Raw genomic sequence first — 21649 nt, 5'->3', positions numbered from 1 at the left:
AGCCTGCGTAGTGACTCGAAACGGAAAGGAGAGGGAGAAAAAAGGAAAGGGGATTGGGGAGAGAGGGAAAGGCCCCCCCCCCCCCCCCCCCCCTCGGCTCCCCGCGATCGGCCGGGCATTTCAGAGTATAAGAGACAGATGAACGTAGACTAGTAAGATCGGTTCAGTCCTTATGAGCTCTTACGCAGAAATTTTTCCCTATAAGCTAGAAAAATTAAGAGCTTTACTCACTTTTCCCGATATATTTTAAGTGTTATGTTTAACTTTCTTCTTTGTCCCAATGTGAGCCGAATGAATGTACTTGTTTAATTTTAATTTCAGCCGAGCCAATTGTCGCCGAAGATTACGTAGCTTTACGGCCATATTCTTCTTCGATCGGAGAGCGCTCGGGGGGAACCGAGAATGTCTTCCTGTAAAATTAGCTAATCGGGCTACTTTTCCTTCTGGACCTACATGAAAAACTTCCCCTTGACTAGTGAGATTTCGAGATCGTACCCTTGGTACGTTTCCTGTTTTGTCTGTGATCCCTGAAATAGCGTGATTCGATTGGTGATTTTTAAGGTATGGATAAACCTTACTCAAGAAATCCTGTGTATTCTGTTTATGATTAGTATGATTGGAGCGAGGCGTTGAATTCCAGTTTCTTCTCTCGTTGTCGATCACTGAAGCAGTGTGTTTACTTCCAAAATTTTCAGAGGACTGTATATTACTATAAGTTGATGTGACTAAGTTTGCTGGGAAGATCTTGTCTTTATTCCCCGGACTATTGTTTCGAGTTGTCCAACCCTTCTTTTCATCAGATTGACTTGACGCCGCATTAGAAACCCTTGAGGAGTTCAAATAGGACCCATCCGCAGAAATAATACCAGTTAAACCTTTGCTGACGTTGCTTTTCTTTGTCAACCAACGATTTTTGTGCTGTAATACGTGGGCAATAATGTCAGAAAGATCATGGAATCCACTTCCGTATCCAGGTTCGTCAGCTGGGTTCTTAGCTCCGGTTTCCATCTGACTGGATTTATTTGTTGCTGAATGACTGACAGTATCAGGAGAAGAAAACGGCAAAGAAGATTCTTTTTTCCTGTCTGCAAATGCTCCGTCTTCTAAAAAAGGGGATACTACCAGTTACCTTTTTTTATTAATTCCCTCCTTGATATCCATAGCCTAGCTCAGTGGGGAAGTAGCGAAAACTAGCTAGGTCATAGGGAAAAATAGAGACGCTCATGATCATGTTCTTCACATCCGTTTTTACAGCCTCTGTGCATGCATTACTTTCTTGGAGCCTGGAACAGGCTATGATAACCATCAAAAACTGAGACGTACATGATATAGGCAATAACAATCAAGACCTTTTTTTCCACTTTCAGTTGGTTTGATTGGTTCCGAGTTTGTTAGCTGGGCGGAGTTAGCTAGGAGGAGTTCAGTCACGGCCGTAGCTAGGTTTTTTGTAACGGGGGGGGGGGGGGCATTATCGCGAGTGCCGAAGGCAAAAGCCTTGTAGGGGGGGGGGGGTCTGGGGGTATCCCCCCGAAAAAAGTTTCAAATTTGAAGACTCCGAAACGCTATTTTCAGCACTTGTCATGAGACCTCGAATATGATAATTGCAACCACTCCCCCCCCCCCCCCCCCCCCTTTATAATACGCTGACGACGATGACTGGTGATGGTGAGTTTTAACCAAATTCAGAAAATTTAAAACTAACAATAAAATTGAACCACACAACAACTTCAAACTGCGCCTCATTAGAAATAACGATTGTCCTTCGTCAGTTTGATTATATTTGACACACCCGTTATAATATTACTTTTAGCGTTAAAATAAGCCTGCCGAAGGCTAGCCTGCAAGTAGAAGTCTCCATTCTTTTATTGCAGGGAATACTAGTCTCCCTAACTTACCTCTGAATTTTTTGTTGAGCCATTTGACAGCTTGAAATGCTCCTCCCCCTGAGCCTGCGGTGTAGAAATCCACAGCTACAAAATTGGCCCAAGAGCCAAACTTGCCGTAACAAGTAGTCAACTTGTTCCTTATCTCTGCAAATGAATTTAGGCATGGCTGAAGGGGATTAGCCGCTGTACTGAACCAGTTTATAAGAATCAGACTCCAGTGATCATTCCAGGCCTTGTTCCAGCGAGATTCCGGCCGGTCAATACACTCCTTAAAAAAGAGAAACAAGATCAATTTTGTCCCAAGACGTTTGTAGATGATTTAAGATTATTTATTAAAGGCTCGCTTTGTTAGACGCTCACTTCGGCTAACCCCTCCCTTGCTACTCGTTCTTGAGAGCCCACAATGGCAGTTATTTTTCCAAGCTACTATTCGCGAAAGATTCTACAATAGATAAGAACCTAATGAACAACTTAGTACAATCAAACTCCTTTGATACGGACATTGAAGGGGCCCTAGAAAGTATCCGTATTATCAGGGTGTCCGTATTAAGCGAGATTAAGGGTTTTCTTACCCCAGGGGCAGAGCAAACTGTCCGTATAAAGTGTCCGTGTTAAGCGTGTGTCCTTTAAGCGGGCTTTGACTCTATTTATTTTCTTTAACACAATGGAAAGGTAAAAGAATTAGTGGAGCACCTTTTTGTTGAGGCCAGCGTTACCATATCGATTCTCTCTTACGTAATACCACATGTTGAACTCCGTGTATGGAAAACCGTTGAGGCCATTGTTGTTGAACACTACCAATCGACCTAATCTGCGCATGTCTGTTAACGTTGGCCAATCACTGAAGCCGTCACCCCAGTTCTCCTTGCGCAGTACATGGGAAGATAAGCCTGCTTGATCGAATACCCGTTTCAGAATTACAGGATTTCTCAGGTAGTCTTCGAAGACGATTGTGATGACTTCGCGTTCGTTTAATTCCAAGAATTTTCTGATTTCAATCAGGGTATCTAATAAGTTTGTCGAACCACCCCAGAAACAAGACGCGTGACAGAGACGAACATCTGCCTCTCCCCACCCTGGAACAAAAGAAGAAGAAGTAACAAAAGACATTCAAAGACCTTGTGTATATTTGCATAATTTATTCACTTCGAAAGGGCACGGAAAGTACTATACTGAACGCGATCTCCTGTGCCTAGTTTTCCGTTCTACCATTGGTCAATTCGGTTTTTAGATCTACAAGCACTGTCATCGCTGTAATCTCGTTGTCTTTCCGAAGCTGATCAAGGAAAAAATGCAGATTAAAATAAAAAATCGAGTCCAAAGACGACTAGAAAGCTGGAGCAATTAATGCCTAAAAGACCTAAAACCTATGGCCTAAACTGACGTGATAATGTAATCTTGTAAACCCTCTTTGTAATTTGGTGTACGTCATTTTCCACTCTTCCTCTAATACAATTTGTTTGATGACATTCTCCATCTATGTAATGTAACAATTAATGCTTTTAGAAAAAACCTCAGTAACACCTGTAAACCTGAAGAAAGCTGGTCTGGCCAGCCGAAATACTGTTTGAAACTGTTAAAATACTCTTTGTTTCAGCTTTTGTAGCAGTAGTCTTTGGACTATGTTCGGCTCAATCAGAATGTACAAATATCGATGGAATTAAAAAATTAATAAACGGAAAGAAGACTCCCTACCTGGATATATGTCTAGCATAAGACCGCGCACACCATCTTCGAGCTGCTGTCTGATGCTGAACAGTTGATTGCGGACCCATACAGCAAAACTCACAGAGTTTGAAAAAGAATTATGGGTAACAAGAAATGCCACTTTGTTGAAGGGGCGTCCATAGTCCTTTAAAAAGAAAATTGTAAGCCATTTTCACTGTCAGAACAACCACTTACTACCTTCGCGAGACTAAGTTGTGGAAAACGAGATTTTGCAAAGGCAGAGAATCGTAAGACAGAGAACGGATAGGGGGATACGCGTCTCCTAAGGGAAGGTGGGAGAGTCAAAAATTGTACCCCGGCTACGAAGGGCGTTATCTGGCAAAAGAGACTGAAATCACGGGATAGATCATTGGCTTAAATAGCAAAAGGACTCCCCCGAGACTTCCACACGATTGTCTGTAATGCCCTGGGGGGGGGCTACGAGAATACCAGCATTGCGCGCAGGCAGAATCTGAACAGTTACAATAAATAAATCACCTTTCTACACTTGAAGAAACACTTTGCAAATATGCTGTCTAAACCGCGAGGAAAAAAAGTACAAGAAAGCAGGGAAGAACAAATTATGGGAAACTAGTAATTTTTCCAGGGCTCAAGTCACACTCATACCCGTAAGGGACGAGTCAGAGGAGAGAAACCTGGGAACAAGGTTGGTAATTTTGCTTGGCGAAAAGAGAGAGGGATTTCAATTAGGGCTTCTCACAAGAGGAAGCTCTTTTCAATATTACCATATTTCCAAGTGACGTTTAGTTCAAGAGCAAGTTAAGCATTTCCGCATTAGAGATCCGGAAAGAATAAGGTAGTGAGTTTTTGCTATAGTTACCCGTTGTATGCCCCGGACCTCTGCATTTAAAGGTTAGCATTAATTTTTCCATAGACTTCACAGAGACTTCTTTGGATTGCAGTAAACTTCTCCACGAACAAAAACAGAAACATTTCTCTGGTCCGAAATTGGGGGTTTCGACGTTTCAAAACGGATCGAATTGGAAATAAAAAAGCAATTGTGCAGTCTCAGTGGTTCATTATGATAACTTTTGGTAAATAAGTACCTGCTCTGTTAGAGCGGGTACACGCCCAAGCTGACAGGTGGCAAAAGGCTTGTCACACAGCCTGCATACTAGCCCATCTGCGCATGAGTACCCCGCCGAGCAGCGTTCATTTTCCCGCCGCGGATGATGAAGACAGCGTTGATATCCCGGCTGGCAACTGAGGCCTGAAGAACAAGAAAAGCCAGCTGAGCACGGCTCGTTATAAAGTCGAGGGTGGTGATAGCAGCGCTGAAAAAGTCACATCAAAGAAATCCTTAATTATGCTATTTTCGCACCTGGTTTTAATGCTACCTATGTAAAATAATAATCATCAACATCAGCTTAAAGCATACCCGGAAACAAAAAAGGTCTTCAAATTCATACTTGGTCTTTGAGGCAGCCGTTAAATATTTGTCTCGTCACGCAAACGCTCCTTCCCAAACGACAAAATGAGCCGGACGGCTACCGAAAGGGGCGAAACGTGACCAGATAAATGTCGACAGCTGCGTGGGTGACCATCAAAGACCGATCTGACCACACAAAGGTTGTCTTTCACTAGATTCTATTCAAATTCACCCGCTGACAGAGACACTCTAGACTGGATTTATATCAGCCGCTCTTCCACCCAAACGAGTGTCTCTCGAGCCAAGGAACATTCATTAAGAACAGTATGAATATCTCTAAGTTTGTAAGGTTCTTTGTAATCGTCATCTTCACTTTCCCGTCTGTTGGGACTTAGGCGAGTACCACAATCCCTTCTTCATAAGGGCACTTATGAAGAAAAAGGGTTCATATGTAGTTCTTTATACAGAGGTGCATTTCCCCGCGATATTATCATTAAAGGCTTATCCTGCAGAAGCAAGTATTGTCCGAGCAAGATGGTATGATTGGGATATAACGTGTAAAAGTTATCGTTGGTTTTGTACTAACGATTACTGATTAGCCCTTGAACTTCTTGCTTCTCAGTTAAAACGCTAGAATTTTCCAAAATCAAAACCAACTGACCTGAACTCCTGGCTCACATGACAGGCCAGCTCCACACTCATAACCAGCCACACAAGGCTCACCATGACGACGAGGCACGTGGAAGCATTTTTGGACGCCCGGTTGACAAGTGAGACCACTTCCGCACGGCTTTGTAGCATGGCAACGTTCTCCATACTCCCCAGGTCGCGCGCATCTTTGAACTCCAGCCTCACACGTGTTCATTGGGTGGCAACGACAAAAAGCTGAACACACATCACCCGCTCGTCCTTGACCGTTGCCATGGGGACAAGAGAAGAACCAGAAACCCAAACTAATATGGCATGAACAGGTGGCAATGAGGAATATTAAAACACAAATCCAGCGATACGGTAATCTGATGAGCATTAAAATCCAACCCAAATTATGTCTTGGGTGATCTCAAGGTTAGTTCAAAACCAGTTTACACTGAGCCTTGTCGGTGTGACAATAGAAACCTTTCAGGAATCCAGTAACTAATAGCCATTGTAGCTCTCATTGCTGCGAACGATCGGTCTGAGTGAAGAGTTAACGGTTAGAGATCATTAGGTAGCAGTGCTAATTAACCCTGCGAACACGCTCGTAAGGCACGTACTTACTCACGTTTCTAACTAGATACTAAAACATAGCAAGGCTTCTGATTAGAGGCAAGGGTTGTTAAGGCGGTATAATCAACCAAAAATAACCTCGTCTGTGATGTTCGGATTCCTGTCAAGTTGCATGAGGTCATCTCCGTCAAGAAAAGTAACAAGTAGAATAGCAAAAATAGAAGTCACCGTTAATTTTAATGTCACCGCGTGCAAAACCTTGCTGATGGTTGGAATGGGAGATCTCCAGAGCAGATAAAAAAGGAGCCGGCCGTTTGCTCTGATCTTTTCGGCAGAGCTTGTTTTGAATGAAAAATAACACTAGAACAACATTCAGACTTGAATGTAGCCTGCGTGGCAGGCGTTTGGGAAAGGGGGTTTTGGGCGCGGAGGAAACGCGAGGGGCGCGCGAGGGGGAAAGGTTTCCCTCCCTCCCTCCTCGCGCGCCTCTCGCGTTTCTCTCGCACCTAAAACTCCCTTTCCCTTCCCTTTCAAACGCCTGCCACGCAGGCTAACTTGAATGCCTACAGGCAGCACACGACATGCCAATTCACATCTGGGCAAGCATCATATCCTTTCGGGAAAATTCCTAACAGGAGCCAACTATAAATCGTACCTTAAAGGCGGGGTGTGAAAATATAATGCACTAAGAGTTGCGTCCACGGTGCACATGCCTCCCTGTACGACACGTACAGGACACCACTGCAAATAACGAAAGTCTGAGATGTTGACCATCTCCTCCCCCTAACCCGCGCGGGGGAGAAATTGAGTCCCTCTCCCTTGACCGCTGCCGCTACCCTCCCGTCGCTCCACCCCTGTGGGTTAGGGCGAGGATTAACGGCTGGCATTTCAAACTGCTAATAAAGGCTGCATGGTTAGTATGGTTGAACCTTTGACGCATTTTATTTCTTCTGAATAAGAAAGCCACTGCATTGTACTTATAAAATAAATGAGCTATTAACGGTATTAAACACTAATGGCTTCTATTCAGATACGGCTTTCTCAACTCGCCCTCACGCGAAGTGCTCTTGAGAAAAGGTTTGGCTGTTTTACAGCTTAAATAGCACATTAGATACATTAGATTAGGAACTTTAATCAAAGGTCACGGCGACGACGGCGAAAACGTTACTTAAAATAACGGCATTCCCACGTATTTGCTCCTGTTCCATGTCGTTTGGATTGCTAAAGGTTAGCGAATATTTCTGGAGAAGAATTCTAAAACAAAAAAGACTAAAGGTATTCCATAAAACGTGAGATTAGGACATTTCACGTCGGAGTCATACAACGACGTTAAAGAATTGGCAAAAAAAGTGCGCTATACGTGCAAAGCTGTTATTTTGCCAATCTAATTATAGCTTGTTCCAGGCTCCGAGATAGTGGTGAAAAGTCGTTCAGTAAAAAAGAAATGCGAAAAACGCGCGGGGACTGGGGAGAGACAGGGCGCGCGTCTTATTTTTAATACATCCGCACTATACTATCTGATCTAAGAGCCTGGCACAGGTTAATCTAATTAAGGCTATGGTCACACTTTACCGTATAGCTTTTGCGCCGGCGCGGAAATCATACCAAATAGGGCTTCTGTTCACACAAAAGAATGGGGATCTCGGTGTGGTTTCTGTAACGGAGCGAAGCTGCTCCGGGCCAATCGCTAAAGTGGAGAGTCACATATCGGATCGGTGTTCATACTATAACTGATATAGGTATTCGTGTCGGCAGGAAAAGCTATCCGGTAGGTGTAGTGTGAACATAGTGTTAACCTATCGCTTTTTTGCCATTCTCGTCACCGTCGCAGTCCTCATTGCCTAGCTATTATTCCTAGTTATCACTACAGGAGCTAGACCCAGGGGGGGGGGGGGGTACTGCCATATACGGGCTATATAGGTATTTGCCGCTGTGAACGGTATGGTTTTCAAGCAGTTTACTCTGGGATAGGGTATATAAAGCAGAGAGTTTCGGTCTAGAATAGGGTATCATTTTCCAGGAAACTGATCAATTGGTTGAAGGTTTTAGTCTAGACTAGGGAAACCGGGAATTGCCACCCAAAAATATGAAATCAAATCGGTTTTGTTTTAGCTGGACTGTGTTTGTGACCTCAGTAGTTTCTGGAAAACAGCTACTCTGGGGGGGGGGGGGGGGGGGGGGATTTTGGGAGTTTAGTCTAGTATAGGGTAGCAAAATTCACTTGGACGTCCTCTAGTATAGGCTAAGGGTTCCAGGGTCCTAGCGGCACACCCCCACCCAAAAATACCTAAAGTACCCCCCTACCCCGGGGGAGTTAGACAGGCTCCATCAAGCGTAAGTTTCAAACTATAAATACCCCCTGTGCACTCCGACACGAATGTGGTTGCGGATAGGATTTGTGCAATTCATCCTCCCATAAAAATAGTACCTGCTTCGCCTATCTTTAGATAAAATCAAACAAGCACCAGGGGTGGCAGGTGGTGGGAAAGACTATTTCTTATAATTACACTGTACTGCAAACTACCAAAAAGTACCCACCCCTCCTGCTCCACTTCTCACAGTACCCCCACTAGATACCCTCGCTACAGAACTGTCACTTTTCAATGTGGGTAACGCGTTTGTTTTAGAGCTTCTTCGCTTCAAGAGTTTCTCGTGTTCTTCCTTTAACGCATTATAATCCCGCTTGAGATGAACAAAATCTACAAACGTGTGTTTCTCTGGTGCCTGAGATTTAAGAGATGCTATTTCGTTGAGAAGCACAGTGATTCTGTTTTTAAGCAAGTCCCTTTCCTTGAACATGCTCTTCAATGCCTGGGCAGAATCTTGAAGATTAAACTCCAAAACTTTGTTTTCTTTGTCGAGTTTTTCGATCTCTTCTGAAAGACTCCCATTTTTCCCCTCAAGCTCCTGGACAAGTTCTTTAAACTTTGTTATTTCCGCAGAATGATCTTTTTCCTCAGCTCTTGTTTCTCTCGCTAGTTTGGACTGCATCTCCAGAACTGCTATCCTAGATGTTAACCTGTCGACTTCTGATGACAATCTTTCATTTTCCATACTATGATCTCGAACACTTTTTTCAAGGACTTTTCTCTCCTCTTTTAGCTGTTTATTGTTTTGGGATAACGACTCAATAGCTGCTCTTGCCTCCTGGAGAGACGAGCTTAATTTCTGAAAAATGAATACAAAAGGAAATAAAGATTATAAAACCAAGAGTTAGAGAGGCTAGTCAGCTTAATCAAACGCGCTAGAGTGACTCATCTGCAGAATACTCTGCCACTTTGATCACAACGCAAAAAAAAATACCCACATAGTAAATACAGCTCTTGTCTTTTTCATAATGCATCCACGGAGTATCAAGATCGTTTTCTAAAAACCACTTTGACCCATTCGCTCCTGGAGATTTTGCCGAAAACGCGTTTTGAAGCTAGTCGAGTGGTTTTCTGGTCACTGTCGTTCTATAAACAGCTAAAACTTACCAGAAACCGGTTTACAGGTCGTACACTTCGGGGCCTTCTGATCCAGATGCAAAATATCAGCTTGCGAAGTTCGGGCATGCGCAGAAAGCAAAATTTCGAGAATTTTTGGGTTTAAAAGTGACACAGCAGTCTTGACTTTTACTTTTCGCTTTCTCTCCTCCCTTCTTTTTTCGCTTTTCTTGCCTCATTTTTTTTTTCTCTTGCTGGGCATTTAGTAGGCTTCATTTTGGTGGGAAGAGTTTTTAGGAAAGCTTTTAGGATCTTAGGATTAGGCGAAAGGAAAGGTAGGTGGGTGATGGAACAAGATTTTCATGGAGATTTTCCGGTCAATGTCACGTGGTTTTTTGCTTGTTTCTCCGGTGTCCTTGACTAAATTGTGCTCATTCTGGTATGGTTTGAAAGATCTCTTCACTCTGCACAAGTTAGCGAAGAAAGTTGTCCTTGACCGTTAAAACTGATGACCTCACAATGGGTAGAAAGGACCTGGATCCGCACGGGCGGTTACGGGCGGTTCAGGGGCGAATGGGTTAATGAATAACTTAGCGAGAACACACATGAAGAACCAGTGTAATTTTTCCTGTTGAAATGTGACGAGAAAAGAGGCCAAAAAAAAAAAAAGAAAAGAAAAAAATCGTATCCGAGCATGGGTATATTTTCAAGTGGGAGCGAGACCCCCGTACATCCCCCGCCTCTGAGCTTGTGTTAAAAACTATTCGTAAAAGAATTTCTTGGGAAATTAAACTATCTGGACACAGATATTCTCAGAGTTCTTTAGTCAATCAACAAATTAGGTATCAGAATGGCTTGCAAGTTTCCCGGCTCCCTCCTTTTTTTCAGGGGTAGAGCGCTTATCTATTTGTTTCCTGTTTCGAGGTTGCGTCAAGCAGCATTTACCAGACACTTACACATACGAGTTATTGCTTTAAGTAATGATCCGGGTAAGATGGAAAGCAATTTGTTATGGCGCAATATGCTTTCGTCAATTAGGAATGTTTTCATTTTCACTTAAAGAATACATAAACTTACGAAATATCAAAATATCTGCGGTACAAAGTTTAGCAGATATTTGTTTTCTGCACGTTCTGTATTTGGTATTTTCATTGTGTTTTTCAATGAAGTGTTCAGTAGTTACGTAATACGTGTTAATTGCGTTTCATATATATAGTTGTTGTCAGTCAGTGTGTTCTTCCTTCGGGTCTGCAACGCCACACGCTACAACACTGTTCTGTTTAACATGAGTGACGCGGAGGACAGCAATGTTCGTTCTCGTCCGAACCCTGAAGTCGTAGATCCTTCTATTGGCGCTGCTATACAGGCTGCCGTTACTCGTTCTATAGGTTCTTTAACCGACAACCTTACACAGGTCATCGAATCTCGGCTTACCGATTTTTCCAAGCGTTTTGCAGAGGAAAACAGTTCGTCCGTTGAGCAAGCTGTTAAGAAGGCGCGTCGCGAGCAATACACGTGCAAGAGAAAGGGTAACCAGCAGCAGTTAGACCATTCCCTGCAGGTGCTGGACAAGCTAGACGAAGCTTCCGACGCACTGAAGCACAAATCTTATGAAAAAGCTAAGGCTGCTTTGGAGTCAGGTACGGAATTAGTGTCCAAGCGTGTTAAAGCAATAAAGCTAGCCGACAAGAGCGAGTTTGGATGGGCGACGGTCAATGAGTATCTATCCGACGAACTCGCCTCTGACTCAGATGATGAGAAGAGAATTTACCGGGCCGAGAGGAGAGCTGAGAGAAAGGCCACTAAGGAAAAACGTCGTCGTGCCCGTTCTGGCGACAAAGGCAGTGGCTCCGCCTCTACATCTCGGGCGACTTCGTCAAGATACGCATCCAGCGATTTGGTTTCACGCCCGGAGGCTAGACCAGCTCGTCGTCTGGGCCCCTGTTTTAAGATAAGTACCCAGCACTTTTTCGCTCTACTATCTTTGTTTCTTTCTTCGTCGATTATGGCGTTACCGCACAGGCCATAATCCAATATTCTCAGTGATTTGCTGCATTTGTGTTTATATTTATATAGGTTAGTGCAGAATGGCAGTTCACGAGATAGAAAGCGGCTTTCCGAGGATTCCTTAAAATTTGATGTTTAAACCAATCAAAAGTGTTAAAGTTACCACCTTTTTACATTCCGACGTATTCATTGCATTTGGTTCTTTCCTTCTTATCTGGACCATTACTTCATGGAAAAGCAATTTCCACAAGATTACTTACCATGACATCATCTCCAGTTGCCTTCAAAGATTCTAGTTGTTCCTTTAGTAGTTTGTTCTCCTTCTCAAGAGCTGAATTCCTCTCCATAATCTATTAACAAAACAGACATCCAGCATTCTCTATGTGAAGGGCATGACAGACAAGATCAAAAGAGTGGGAAATCAGTATCGCCCCATTTAAGGGAATCTTAGCCTGAATTTCATCTGATTACTTCGAGTCGTTATTACTCCCTCGGTAACGACGTTGCTGAGACGATTAAATGACTCGAAGCAATCGGATGAAATTCAGGCTAAGGGAATCTAACACAGTCTTGGATTCTGGATTCCCCGCCATGGATTCCGTATTCCAGGTACTGAATTCAAGTCTTTGTCAGTGTGGACCTTGGATTCTGGATCCTACTTAGTGAGATTCGAGTTTCCTTGAGCTGTATTCCGGATTCAAAAGCCCAGGATTCCAGAGTTGACAAGCAAAATTTTCCCGGATTTCAAGGGCACCCAAAGTCAATTTTCGGAAAATATCTGTTCGGAAGACGATTTGGGATCTAGAATTTTCGGAACATTTGTTGTAAAATTTCTTGCTTGCCTGTCTCTCCTAGGATTTTCGAACATCGAAAAAATGATATTATTGCCCATTTTTAACGGATTTTTACCCTAAACAGGTCGCCTAGAATTTTCGGGAGCCTTTTTTCTGGCTGAAATTTTCGAAAAGGTAAGTTTTGATCCCTATAATTTTCGGATCACTAGACTTTCAACTAGGAAATCCGAACAGATGAAAAATTTTTAGGGGATAAAAATACGCCTATATCTACCGTTTAAATACTAAAATACGTTTAACAATACTATGTTTAAGTGGTTTTGAACTATATTCTCGTTGGGTGCCCCTGGGATTTCAGTTTTTACAACCAAAAATTTCCCGGATTCTGGAATCTGGATTCCCTTGCATTGGGCGAATCAGTCACAAGGTTCGTACCCTTTTTTGCCCAAAAAAATCAAGGACTTTTCAAAGACTTTCAAGGTCACATTTCCCATTTTTCAAGGACTCTATTCGGTGCAAAGAAGAGCCTTGAGTCTATGTCTTTTTCAGTTCTTCCAGAACATGAGCAATTTTATCCTGAAGGTCTTTCTGTGTTTGCTGGGTTGGATAAAGTTAGCACCGAAATTTAAGGACTTTCCAGCACTGGCTGCAATTTTCAAGGACTTTCAAGGCCTTGAATTTTTATTAGGGAGCTTAAGCAAAGATGTTTCTGGGCAGTACACGTCTACCGGAAGTGAAGCATTTTACGTGCGTCGCTCAAACACTTCGTTGCTTAAGCTCTTTATTTTAAAATTCAAGGACTTTCAAGGTGCGTGCGAACCCTGCAGTTATTACGGCATTAGGGAGCTTGAGCAAAGACGTTTAAACTACTGAGTGACGCCCCAGGGGGGGGGGAACTCTGCATATAAAAGGGGTGGGGATGCTCGTCGTCTCGCTTAGGGGTGTAAATTTCGGATTTTGGTCCCACTTAGGGTGTTCTGGGCGAAACGCAATCATATTTAGCCGTGAAGGTCTCATTTAGGGTTGCACGCGAAAAAATATTAAAACATCTATTTGATATGTATATTTTTAATGCGTTTTATTTACTTGATCCATATAATCCAAGTTTTCTCATTTGTCTGTATTGTAACATGGTCTCTTTTAGGGGTCAAAAAACGCTTGGGCCACGCCCAGATCGGTCTCCTTTAGGGGTTAATTAAAAATTTTCGACGAGCATCGCCACCCCTTTCATGAATATGCGGAGTCCCCGCCCCCCCCCGGAGTGACGCACGTCAACTGGAAATAGGGAACTTAAGCAACGACGTTTTTGAGTGACGCACGTCAACCGGAAGTGGCCCTTTTTTATTTTTGGACGATTGTTTTGCCCAAATTTTCAGTCAAATCGTCACTATAATAGTAAAGAAGCTGAGCAATACAAATTTTATATCATCAAGGCATATTAAGAGGGAAAAGTCCTCACTTCCGGTTGACGTCCGTGGTTCAAAAACGCCTTTGCTTAAGCTCACTAATGAGGCCTTCTCCCCTTTTACATGCCTTGGCATTAACAAATTTGTATTGTTAACTTTCTTTTCTCTTATAAAGACAATTTACCCGATAGTTTCAACCAAACCACTACTCAATGATGCAAAAAGTCCACTTCCGGTTGACGTCCGTTGCTCAAAAACGCTGTTGCAAAAGCTCCCTATATTGACATACAGCATACACTACCTGCTGTTTTTCCAGGACCCAGCTGTTTTCAGATTCAAGTTTTTCAGACACAACTCTCATGATCTACAAGGAAGAAAAATTCATTTTTTCATCAGACTGCTGACTTTTACTTTGTAATTAAAAGAAAAAAATTGGATATTCCTCACAGTCCAATCACTCTTGTTTCTAAATCAGCTCTAATGTTGATGTTGTAACACAATATTCCACAACAGCAAAACAAGTTCACTAAGTGTGGGGTTTGCACTTAGAAAGCTATTTTGAAAACTTTACCCACAGGTTAATGCAAGGGTAAAGATTACTTGCAAAGGGGATAGTAGAAATTTCAGCTATTTTAACAAGTCAAAGATGTCAAACTATATCTAAAAGTAGAAGGGTAAAGATAATTCACCCAAAGAACCACCTAAATCTCATTATTCTTTAACATTCATTTTGTTGTAAGACTCGAATAAACTAAGTGTACACGCAGCTTAAAAAACACCATTGTTATTGTAGGAGTAGAACTAAGTGTATTTCATGTATTGTATGGCTCACATTAGAGGCAGCTTTTAATTTGTAAACTTTGGTTCTCATAGAAGTAGAAAACTACATGTACAAGTGATTTTTGCTACATCAAGATCATAGCAAGCCACATTTCAGAAAAAAAAAATTGTAAAACAACTAAGAGAGTCGCCTGACTGATTGGTAGGCTTTTTCTCAGTTTGTGGTAACCTGCTCATGAGTAAAGATTACTCAGTTGAGTCACCCCAGAAAAAATTTCTTAAATAGTAGAAAATTATTTACTTAAAATGGCAAAGGGTGGCATTAAATTGATTGTAGATCTTAAATTTTTTCAAACAAGGGAATAAAGTTTATATTTTATGACCCAGTACAACTGTGTTTTGTTTTATTTCCATTCCTTTTGAATTTTGGTCACTTGTTCGAAAGTTGACCTCCTGAGGTTAAGGGGATAAAAATGACAAACCATTACAAAGATGATGGAACATTCCATTATCAGTCATGATCGTAACCCAAGAAATTTCTGGCACAGCAAATGGTTTTCTTTGAGTCTAATTCTACACCGTTAAGCTTTTTTTTTTCAGCTGGACGATCGAACCTATGATTAATGTATTTGCCTCACCCACTCAGCCCTTTTACTCTCAGGAACAATTATTGAACAAATTAAAAATAATTTTGCAAAAAAAATTTGACCAGACCTACCTCTGCTTTGTGTTTCTCTGTTAAAGCAGCACAGGTTTCATCAATCTTAACCAAACAGTCACGTTGCATTTGCTGAACTTTTTCCTTGGAATCCTTTGCAATCTGATGCAGCTCCTCACACTTTGACAAATCATTCTAAGAATAATAAAAAAATAAATTTAATATAGTAATTTAGTTAAATATAGCGTTTTAAAATACATTTAATTAAGTCATTACAAGTAGAGATAATTTCATGGTTGTTATTTATACACTAATCATAACTATACAAATTGTCTAATACATGTATGATTCGCTATCGAGCTGGTCTGATTTCGGCACCAATAGGACTTTGTATAGGACAGTACACTTCACAAAGTCAGCGCTTAAATGGCTTCTTTGCCAATACTTGCAAAAATTTTCCGTGTTTTGATTTAGAAAAGCCTAAAATATCACAAATTTTGCTATGATATTGGTAACAGAACTTCATGTCATCCAATTCGGTCTGTAATCATACATGTGATTAAACAAATCAGACTTCTGCTACGCGCATGTCTGGTTTTGTTTATAATTTGTTTTGTTCATGACTTGTTTATCACAACAGACTGAATTCGACTCCACTCAGTCTTATTACATTAACTATTATTTGTAAAATGGCTCTTTAATGCTAAAATTAACCATGACCAGAAGTATACTCCTGATGTCAGAGTGTACTGTACTGAGAATTCACCTTGATAAGAGAAAATGATAATCTTGGTGCAACTAGACATTTACAAAATCACAGAATTCTAAGAAGCACATGAGTTCCACAATACTGTTTGAACTATATATCTCAAACTTAATCTTTAATAGTTATTGAACTTATAGCTCTGAGAAAGGTTTATTTTTCCATTGTACAATAATCGTCTCTATCTCTTTGCCAGAGAAGAAGACAACCTTTGAGACACTTAATGCTTTGAGCTTAATACTGTAGATGGACATGCTTGACTACAGGAGCTGCTGCTAGAAAAAAACAACTTTTTATAAAAACACCAGGTTCCACTTGCAACACAGTAACAAATTAATCATTATAAATAATTGTTTTCTGAACTAAATTAGGTTTTTGAAATTAAGTCTTACCATGTTACACTGTATACACCAGTCACCTGATCGAACTTTACGACTTTTTTACGGTGTAAGGTGCATACGTTTCTTCAAACAATCAGATTATCTCTTAGAATCACTTAACCCAGGGATAATCTTCAAAGTCATATTTTACAATGACTCATGCTTGCCGAGATTAACAATATTTTAATAATGTTCTGACGAGACGTGATAAAAAACAACTGCACTACACCAACAAAAGTGACAGGGGCCTCCGCAGCGACTTTGCTAGAGCACAGCCCTGAGCTGCTTGACTTTAAAGCTTTAATCTGAGATAATTAGCTAAGAAAAGATCACAATTAATCTACATTTTGTAACAGTTTTATGTGGAAATATGGCAACCAGCTGTATAACTTATTATGACTGACTACATATTAATTACATTAAAATGGTACTACAGTGTACATGTACAATGCACCTATAAGTCACACAGGTCTTAGAAAACTAACTAATTACAGTTAAACTTTATAGCTTGAATGAAAGATTATGGCCTACTTGTAAAAATCAATAAAAAATGCTTATCAACAGGGAACAATAAAAACACTGCCACTTTCTCAGTTCATTTTGTCTTATTAAAAGCTCTCTCTAATCAATACAGGATGAATCAATTTGTTGGCAGACTTCTAAGCCAGTTTTAATCTCTTCATAAACAAAATAAGTAAAACTCATTTGAAAAGCAAACCAATTTTCAGTTTGTTTAGAAAGTCTTAAGCCACTAGACTTTTTTGGATAAAATTCTGTAAATTTCTTATTGATGAGATAATCTGATGGAAATTCATAATTTAAACATGACTAGTCACCAGTCATTGCAGTTGTAACTAGCCCTTGAGAAAAGAGTTTTGTTGGTGGTTGTTGGTAAAATTCAGTACCCACAGGGATTCCGAAGGCTGCATGATTTAGTCATTACGATTTTTGCTTTTATTATGACCATCGCAAGCCACTACGTTTACAACATGACTTTCTACCATCCATCATTGTCCCTGGCTATGATTGCTGTGCAATTTTCAAACAAATTTCAATTGTTACCACATTTTTCGATTTGTAGACATCTGTCATACAGATGTCGTGGGTCTAATTTACACGACATGATCTGTCATAAAGTCATTGCGTGTATACTAATCGCATGCAATAGTCCTACAAAGCAATATTGTACCATCTAAATCAGCCTCAATTGTATCAAACGTTGCCCCAATTAGGTCTCTGAATTGCATCAAGCAAATCTTGGCATCTATAATATTCTTGGATAACAAACACTATACACTTACTCTAAGGTTATTGTTTTCTTGTAAGCTTTTTGGGGTGTCAGCAGCAAACATCAACAGTGGCCATTTTATATGGACAGTCATGTGTTTGCCAATTAAATCATCATCATCATCAGCTTTTTCCATTCCTTCCTGTCTAGCGCCAAATTACATGTACACACTTCACAGTGTTGTATTGATCTCTTCTGGCACTGATGTATGCCTTGCTGATCATTATGGCGGCAATGAACTGATGGAGCATAAGGTTTGGCAACTGCACACAATTGCCATACCAAATATAACAGCGGTTATAAAAACAGCTGTTTGAAAATGTTATCATGATCAAACGGTACTTAGGTACATAATGGACACTGGCATTGGGCACTTTAAGACTGTAAAATCATCACAACTACATGTAGTTATGACATATTCAATGTGCTTACGATGATACAAGGCTATGAGCCGTGAGCTTACGTTATCCTGAGCACGAGAATCATAACATATAGTTCCAAATTAAACCTGAGTGACTGTCTTCTGCAACTGCGAATTTAATTTTTTGGGCTAACCAATGAAGTACAAGCTTTATACGCCAAACTTACCCGTAATTTCTCAACTTCACGCTCCAAAAGATCGCATCTAGCGGCTTTTGCATGCTGTAACTCAAGTTCCGCAATTCTAGCTTTCAAAACATCGTTTTCAGAGTGCACATCCTGCAAGTGTAACAGAGTTCGAATGTGTTTTCCGGTGAGACGTTGATCTTGCTCAACTCTCTCCTCATAACTTGCTCTCCTTATAGACTTCGCTGACATCGCAAATTCGTTTTCAATATTTTGGAATTTTCTTTGAGTTCTTCACTAGATATAACCCCACAAATTAAGTCACAAAGTTATTTGACTTTACAAAAAGCAAAGGTTCATTGACCAACCGTGTTTACTGTTTATTCGTTGCTGATTCGTTGGCAGGAAGGAACCCTCATTTGCATACAAGAGCCCAGTCCTCAACGTACGGCCCAACGTACGTCGTTCTGTTGCGCCTGCACGACTTCTGTAAACGCAACACGATGGTTGCAGATATTTTTGCAGACGACTTTAGCTCTATCATCTGCACTCTCTTAATGGCAATTTTACTCAGTGTTCTGACATTCACTGCAAGGAAGGTTTATAAGCAAAATAAAGAATGGGAAGAGAAAAAAAGATGGTGGAAGGAGGGTGTGATCTATCACATATATCCGCGATCATTTCAAGACTCCAATGGCGACGGAAATGGCGATCTACAGGGGATAACAAAGCGACTCGACTATTTTGAATTTTTAGGAATTAAGATCCTTTATCTAAGCCCGATTTTTAGGTCTCCTATGGTGGATAACGGCTATGATATCTCGGACTTCAAAGACATTGATCCCATGTTTGGAAATTTACAAGACTTCGAGGAGCTTCTAAAAGAAGCTCATTTAAGGGGCATGAAACTAATACTGGACTTCGTACCAAACCACACATCAGATCAACATCCATGGTTCATTGAAAGCCGTTCTAGTAAAGCCAATCCTAAACGTGATTGGTATGTCTGGCTTGACCCCGCCCTTGGGGGTGGACCCCCTAATAACTGGGTTAGTGTCTTTGGAGGGAGTGCATGGACATATGATGCTAAAACTAATCAATACTACTTACATCAGTTTTGTCCTGAACAACCAGATCTGAACCTCAGGAATGCAGAGGTGCGGGATGCTCTCAATGATGTTCTAACATTTTGGCTTGACCAAGGTGTGGATGGATTCAGAGCAGATGCTGTCGCCCACCTTGTTGAAGATTCCAGATTTCAAGATGAACCCACTAAGGATGGGTATGACACAAAGCGTCCTCGGTATGATGACTTGGATCATGTCTACACCAAAAATTTTACAGCCAATCACAAAATTGTTCAGGGGTGGAGATCAGTACTTGATCAATACAAAGATTCCTACAGAATTCTGATTGGTGAGATCTTGGATGATAATTTCCAAGAAGTTATCAAATACTATGGTGGGAGATTTTCGAATGAGTTTGATTTTCCCTTCAATTTTGGTTTGCTGGGACTAAGTCAAACTACTAATGCAAAAGAAGTTTATCATGTGATCTCTGATTACTTAGCTGCCCTTCCAAAAGGTAAATGGCCAAACTGGCTCCTGGGAAATCATGATTTTCCAAGGGTAGGCAGCAAAGTAAGCCATGAATATTCCCGTGCACTAAATGTTCTTCTTCTTACTCTACCTGGAACTGCTGTTACTTATTATGGTGAGGAAATTGGAATGATTGATGCCAAAGTTCCCGTTAAAAGCCAAAAAGACTTTAGGGACCCCCAAAGATCACCGATGCAGTGGTGTGACAAGGAAAATGCTGGGTTTACATCTGCAGATAAAGCATGGGTGCCAGTGGCAGAGAACTATAAAACCGCAAATGTTGAGGTCCAGAAAGCAGATCCCACCTCGGCACTGTACCTGTACAAGGAACTGGTAAATCTAAGGAGCACAGTTGAATGTTTTAAAGGACTCAGTTTTAAAGCTGTTCATGTAGATGCTTCAGTTCTTGCCTTTACAAGGTCAGACAGACATCACACATTTGTCATAATGATTAACTTCAGTAAGGAGAGATGGGAGGGATCACTGAATGGAATTTCTGGTTGTGGAGTTGTTGTTATTGACAGTGAAATGAAACTGAAAGGAAAAAATGTTTCCTTTGTTAGAGTTACACTAAACGAAGCACAAGCCCTTGTAATTAAAATGCAGTGACCACATAGCATCATTTGATTTCAAAATACAACTGCAATAATACATGTACTTTTCTTTTTTTAACAGTCAATGTTATCATTTATTCATTTTTTATCTAACTATATACTTTGTTGTGTATATTTGTGATAATAAAATCTTTTTTGCCTAGTACATTCAGCTGCTGGAAGGGGAGTACTTAACAAACTTTATTACAGGGAGGCCCTGCCCTATTTTTGAGAGAAAAGATACCCCTTTTATATACCTCCCATTGACAATTATTAAATAACTAAGATAGTACACATGCACTGATTGGCTGAGAGGTGTGTTTGCATTAGAGTATGTAAACATGGTTGTGACGTCAAGATGCTTTGCTTTTCGCGCGCTAATCATGCAAGCACGAAATTGAAAAAGTTTTTGAGTTGAAAACTCGACAAGTTTACTTTATAATCCATTCCCTTCTTGGCTGAAACTTGAAAAATCTTTACAAACACGCTGTGTCAATTCTTTTTTTGCTTAAACTGATATTTTAAGCAAGGAAAATGCATATTTTGGAAAGCATCTTTTTTTCCTGTACACGACTTCGCGACTGTTAAGAATTTTTCCTTTAATCAGAACCATAACAAAGAGTTTTACAATTTTACTCGGGAAAGTTAAATTATGAAAGCAATAGAAAACTTTTTTCTTGTATTTGCATAGCCTGATATAAACACTCCAGAAGTTGGGAAAATTCTTGACAGTTATGCAAACCCTTGACTTCGTCTCGGGTTTACATAACTGTGTCGAATTCTCCCAACCCCTCTCACGTTTATATCAGGCTATGAAAACAAGGAAAACGTTTTCGATTGCTTAAATGGTACCCCTTTCACATCCCTAGTTTGGAACTTTGCATTCCATTTAACTGCTGTAAATACACTGTTTTTAAAATATGAATAAATCACAAAACCAGAATGTTTTCTTGACATTTTCACGCCATAAAATGCAACTGTTAGCCCTTTTGGGCCTTTTTACAGACCAAAATGACAGATTTTCCCTATTTTACTTGAAACCTCAAAAGGTACCCCTTTCAGGTGGAGCCTCCCTGTATAGGAAATTATAAGGAGTATCCCCGCCCCTAAGGATATTTAGGTGCTGTAGAAATAAAAAGTCTATTAAACGTCCATCACAGTAGATGTGAAAGAATACTAGTTTTGGGAAAATATCAAACAGGAAATATTGGTTTTTGGTACA

General features: G+C 40.7%; 4 protein-coding genes across 4 annotated transcripts; 2 read left to right on the top strand and 2 right to left on the bottom strand.

The window, feature by feature from the left end:
- Positions 1-224: 224 nt before the first annotated feature.
- LOC140925949 (uncharacterized) lies at positions 225-6566 on the bottom strand. Its single transcript, XM_073375771.1, has 6 exons — positions 5645-6566; positions 4661-4888; positions 3582-3738; positions 2580-2962; positions 1896-2154; positions 225-1103 (listed from the first exon to the last, which is right to left on the bottom strand). The coding sequence occupies exons 1-6, from the start codon at positions 6008-6010 to the stop codon at positions 247-249; spliced, it is 2250 nt and encodes a 749-aa protein (XP_073231872.1). The 5' UTR covers positions 6011-6566; the 3' UTR covers positions 225-246.
- A 1958-nt stretch (positions 6567-8524) lies between these two features.
- On the bottom strand, positions 8525-18594 carry LOC140928190 (uncharacterized). Its single transcript, XM_073377903.1, has 5 exons — positions 18279-18594; positions 15320-15454; positions 14123-14185; positions 11882-11971; positions 8525-9357 (listed from the first exon to the last, which is right to left on the bottom strand). The coding sequence occupies exons 1-5, from the start codon at positions 18486-18488 to the stop codon at positions 8710-8712; spliced, it is 1146 nt and encodes a 381-aa protein (XP_073234004.1). The 5' UTR covers positions 18489-18594; the 3' UTR covers positions 8525-8709.
- On the top strand, positions 10723-11643 carry LOC140928071 (uncharacterized). Its single transcript, XM_073377792.1, has one exon. It carries the CDS (start codon positions 10900-10902, stop codon positions 11641-11643), a length of 744 nt encoding a protein of 247 aa, XP_073233893.1. The 5' UTR covers positions 10723-10899.
- Positions 18595-18742: 148 nt separating the features above from the next.
- Positions 18743-21618, top strand: LOC140928188 (amino acid transporter heavy chain SLC3A1-like). Its single transcript, XM_073377901.1, has one exon. It carries the CDS (start codon positions 18794-18796, stop codon positions 20441-20443), a length of 1650 nt encoding a protein of 549 aa, XP_073234002.1. The 5' UTR covers positions 18743-18793; the 3' UTR covers positions 20444-21618.
- The last annotated feature ends 31 nt before the right edge of the window (positions 21619-21649 follow it).

The sequence above is a fragment of the Porites lutea genome, chromosome 2 (assembly GCF_958299795.1).
Source record: "Porites lutea chromosome 2, jaPorLute2.1, whole genome shotgun sequence".
NCBI classification, from domain to species: Eukaryota; Metazoa; Cnidaria; class Anthozoa; order Scleractinia; family Poritidae; genus Porites; species Porites lutea.
This window is presented reverse-complemented; position numbering and strand designations above follow the sequence as displayed.

What these genes read in the sequence shown, in the direction of transcription:
- LOC140925949 (XM_073375771.1), bottom strand. Translation starts at nt 6,010, where the DNA reads ATGCTCATCAGATTACCGTATCGCTGGATTTGTGTTTTAATATTCCTC. An exon ending in TACCCGCTCTAACAGAGCAG is followed by an intron (nt 3,739 to 4,660) that starts GTACTTATTTAC and finishes TTCTTTTTAAAG; the next exon opens with GACTATGGACGCCCCTTCAA. An exon ending in GCTCAACAAAAAATTCAGAG is followed by an intron (nt 1,104 to 1,895) that starts GTAAGTTAGGGA and finishes CCCCTTTTTTAG; the next exon opens with AAGACGGAGCATTTGCAGAC.
- LOC140928071 (XM_073377792.1), top strand. Translation starts at nt 10,900, where the DNA reads ATGAGTGACGCGGAGGACAGCAATGTTCGTTCTCGTCCGAACCCTGAA.
- LOC140928190 (XM_073377903.1), bottom strand. Translation starts at nt 18,488, where the DNA reads ATGTCAGCGAAGTCTATAAGGAGAGCAAGTTATGAGGAGAGAGTTGAG. An exon ending in GTGAAGTTGAGAAATTACGG is followed by an intron (nt 15,455 to 18,278) that starts GTAAGTTTGGCG and finishes TATTATTCTTAG; the next exon opens with AATGATTTGTCAAAGTGTGA. An exon ending in CAGAGAAACACAAAGCAGAG is followed by an intron (nt 14,186 to 15,319) that starts GTAGGTCTGGTC and finishes TCTTCCTTGTAG; the next exon opens with ATCATGAGAGTTGTGTCTGA.
- LOC140928188 (XM_073377901.1), top strand. Translation starts at nt 18,794, where the DNA reads ATGGCAATTTTACTCAGTGTTCTGACATTCACTGCAAGGAAGGTTTAT.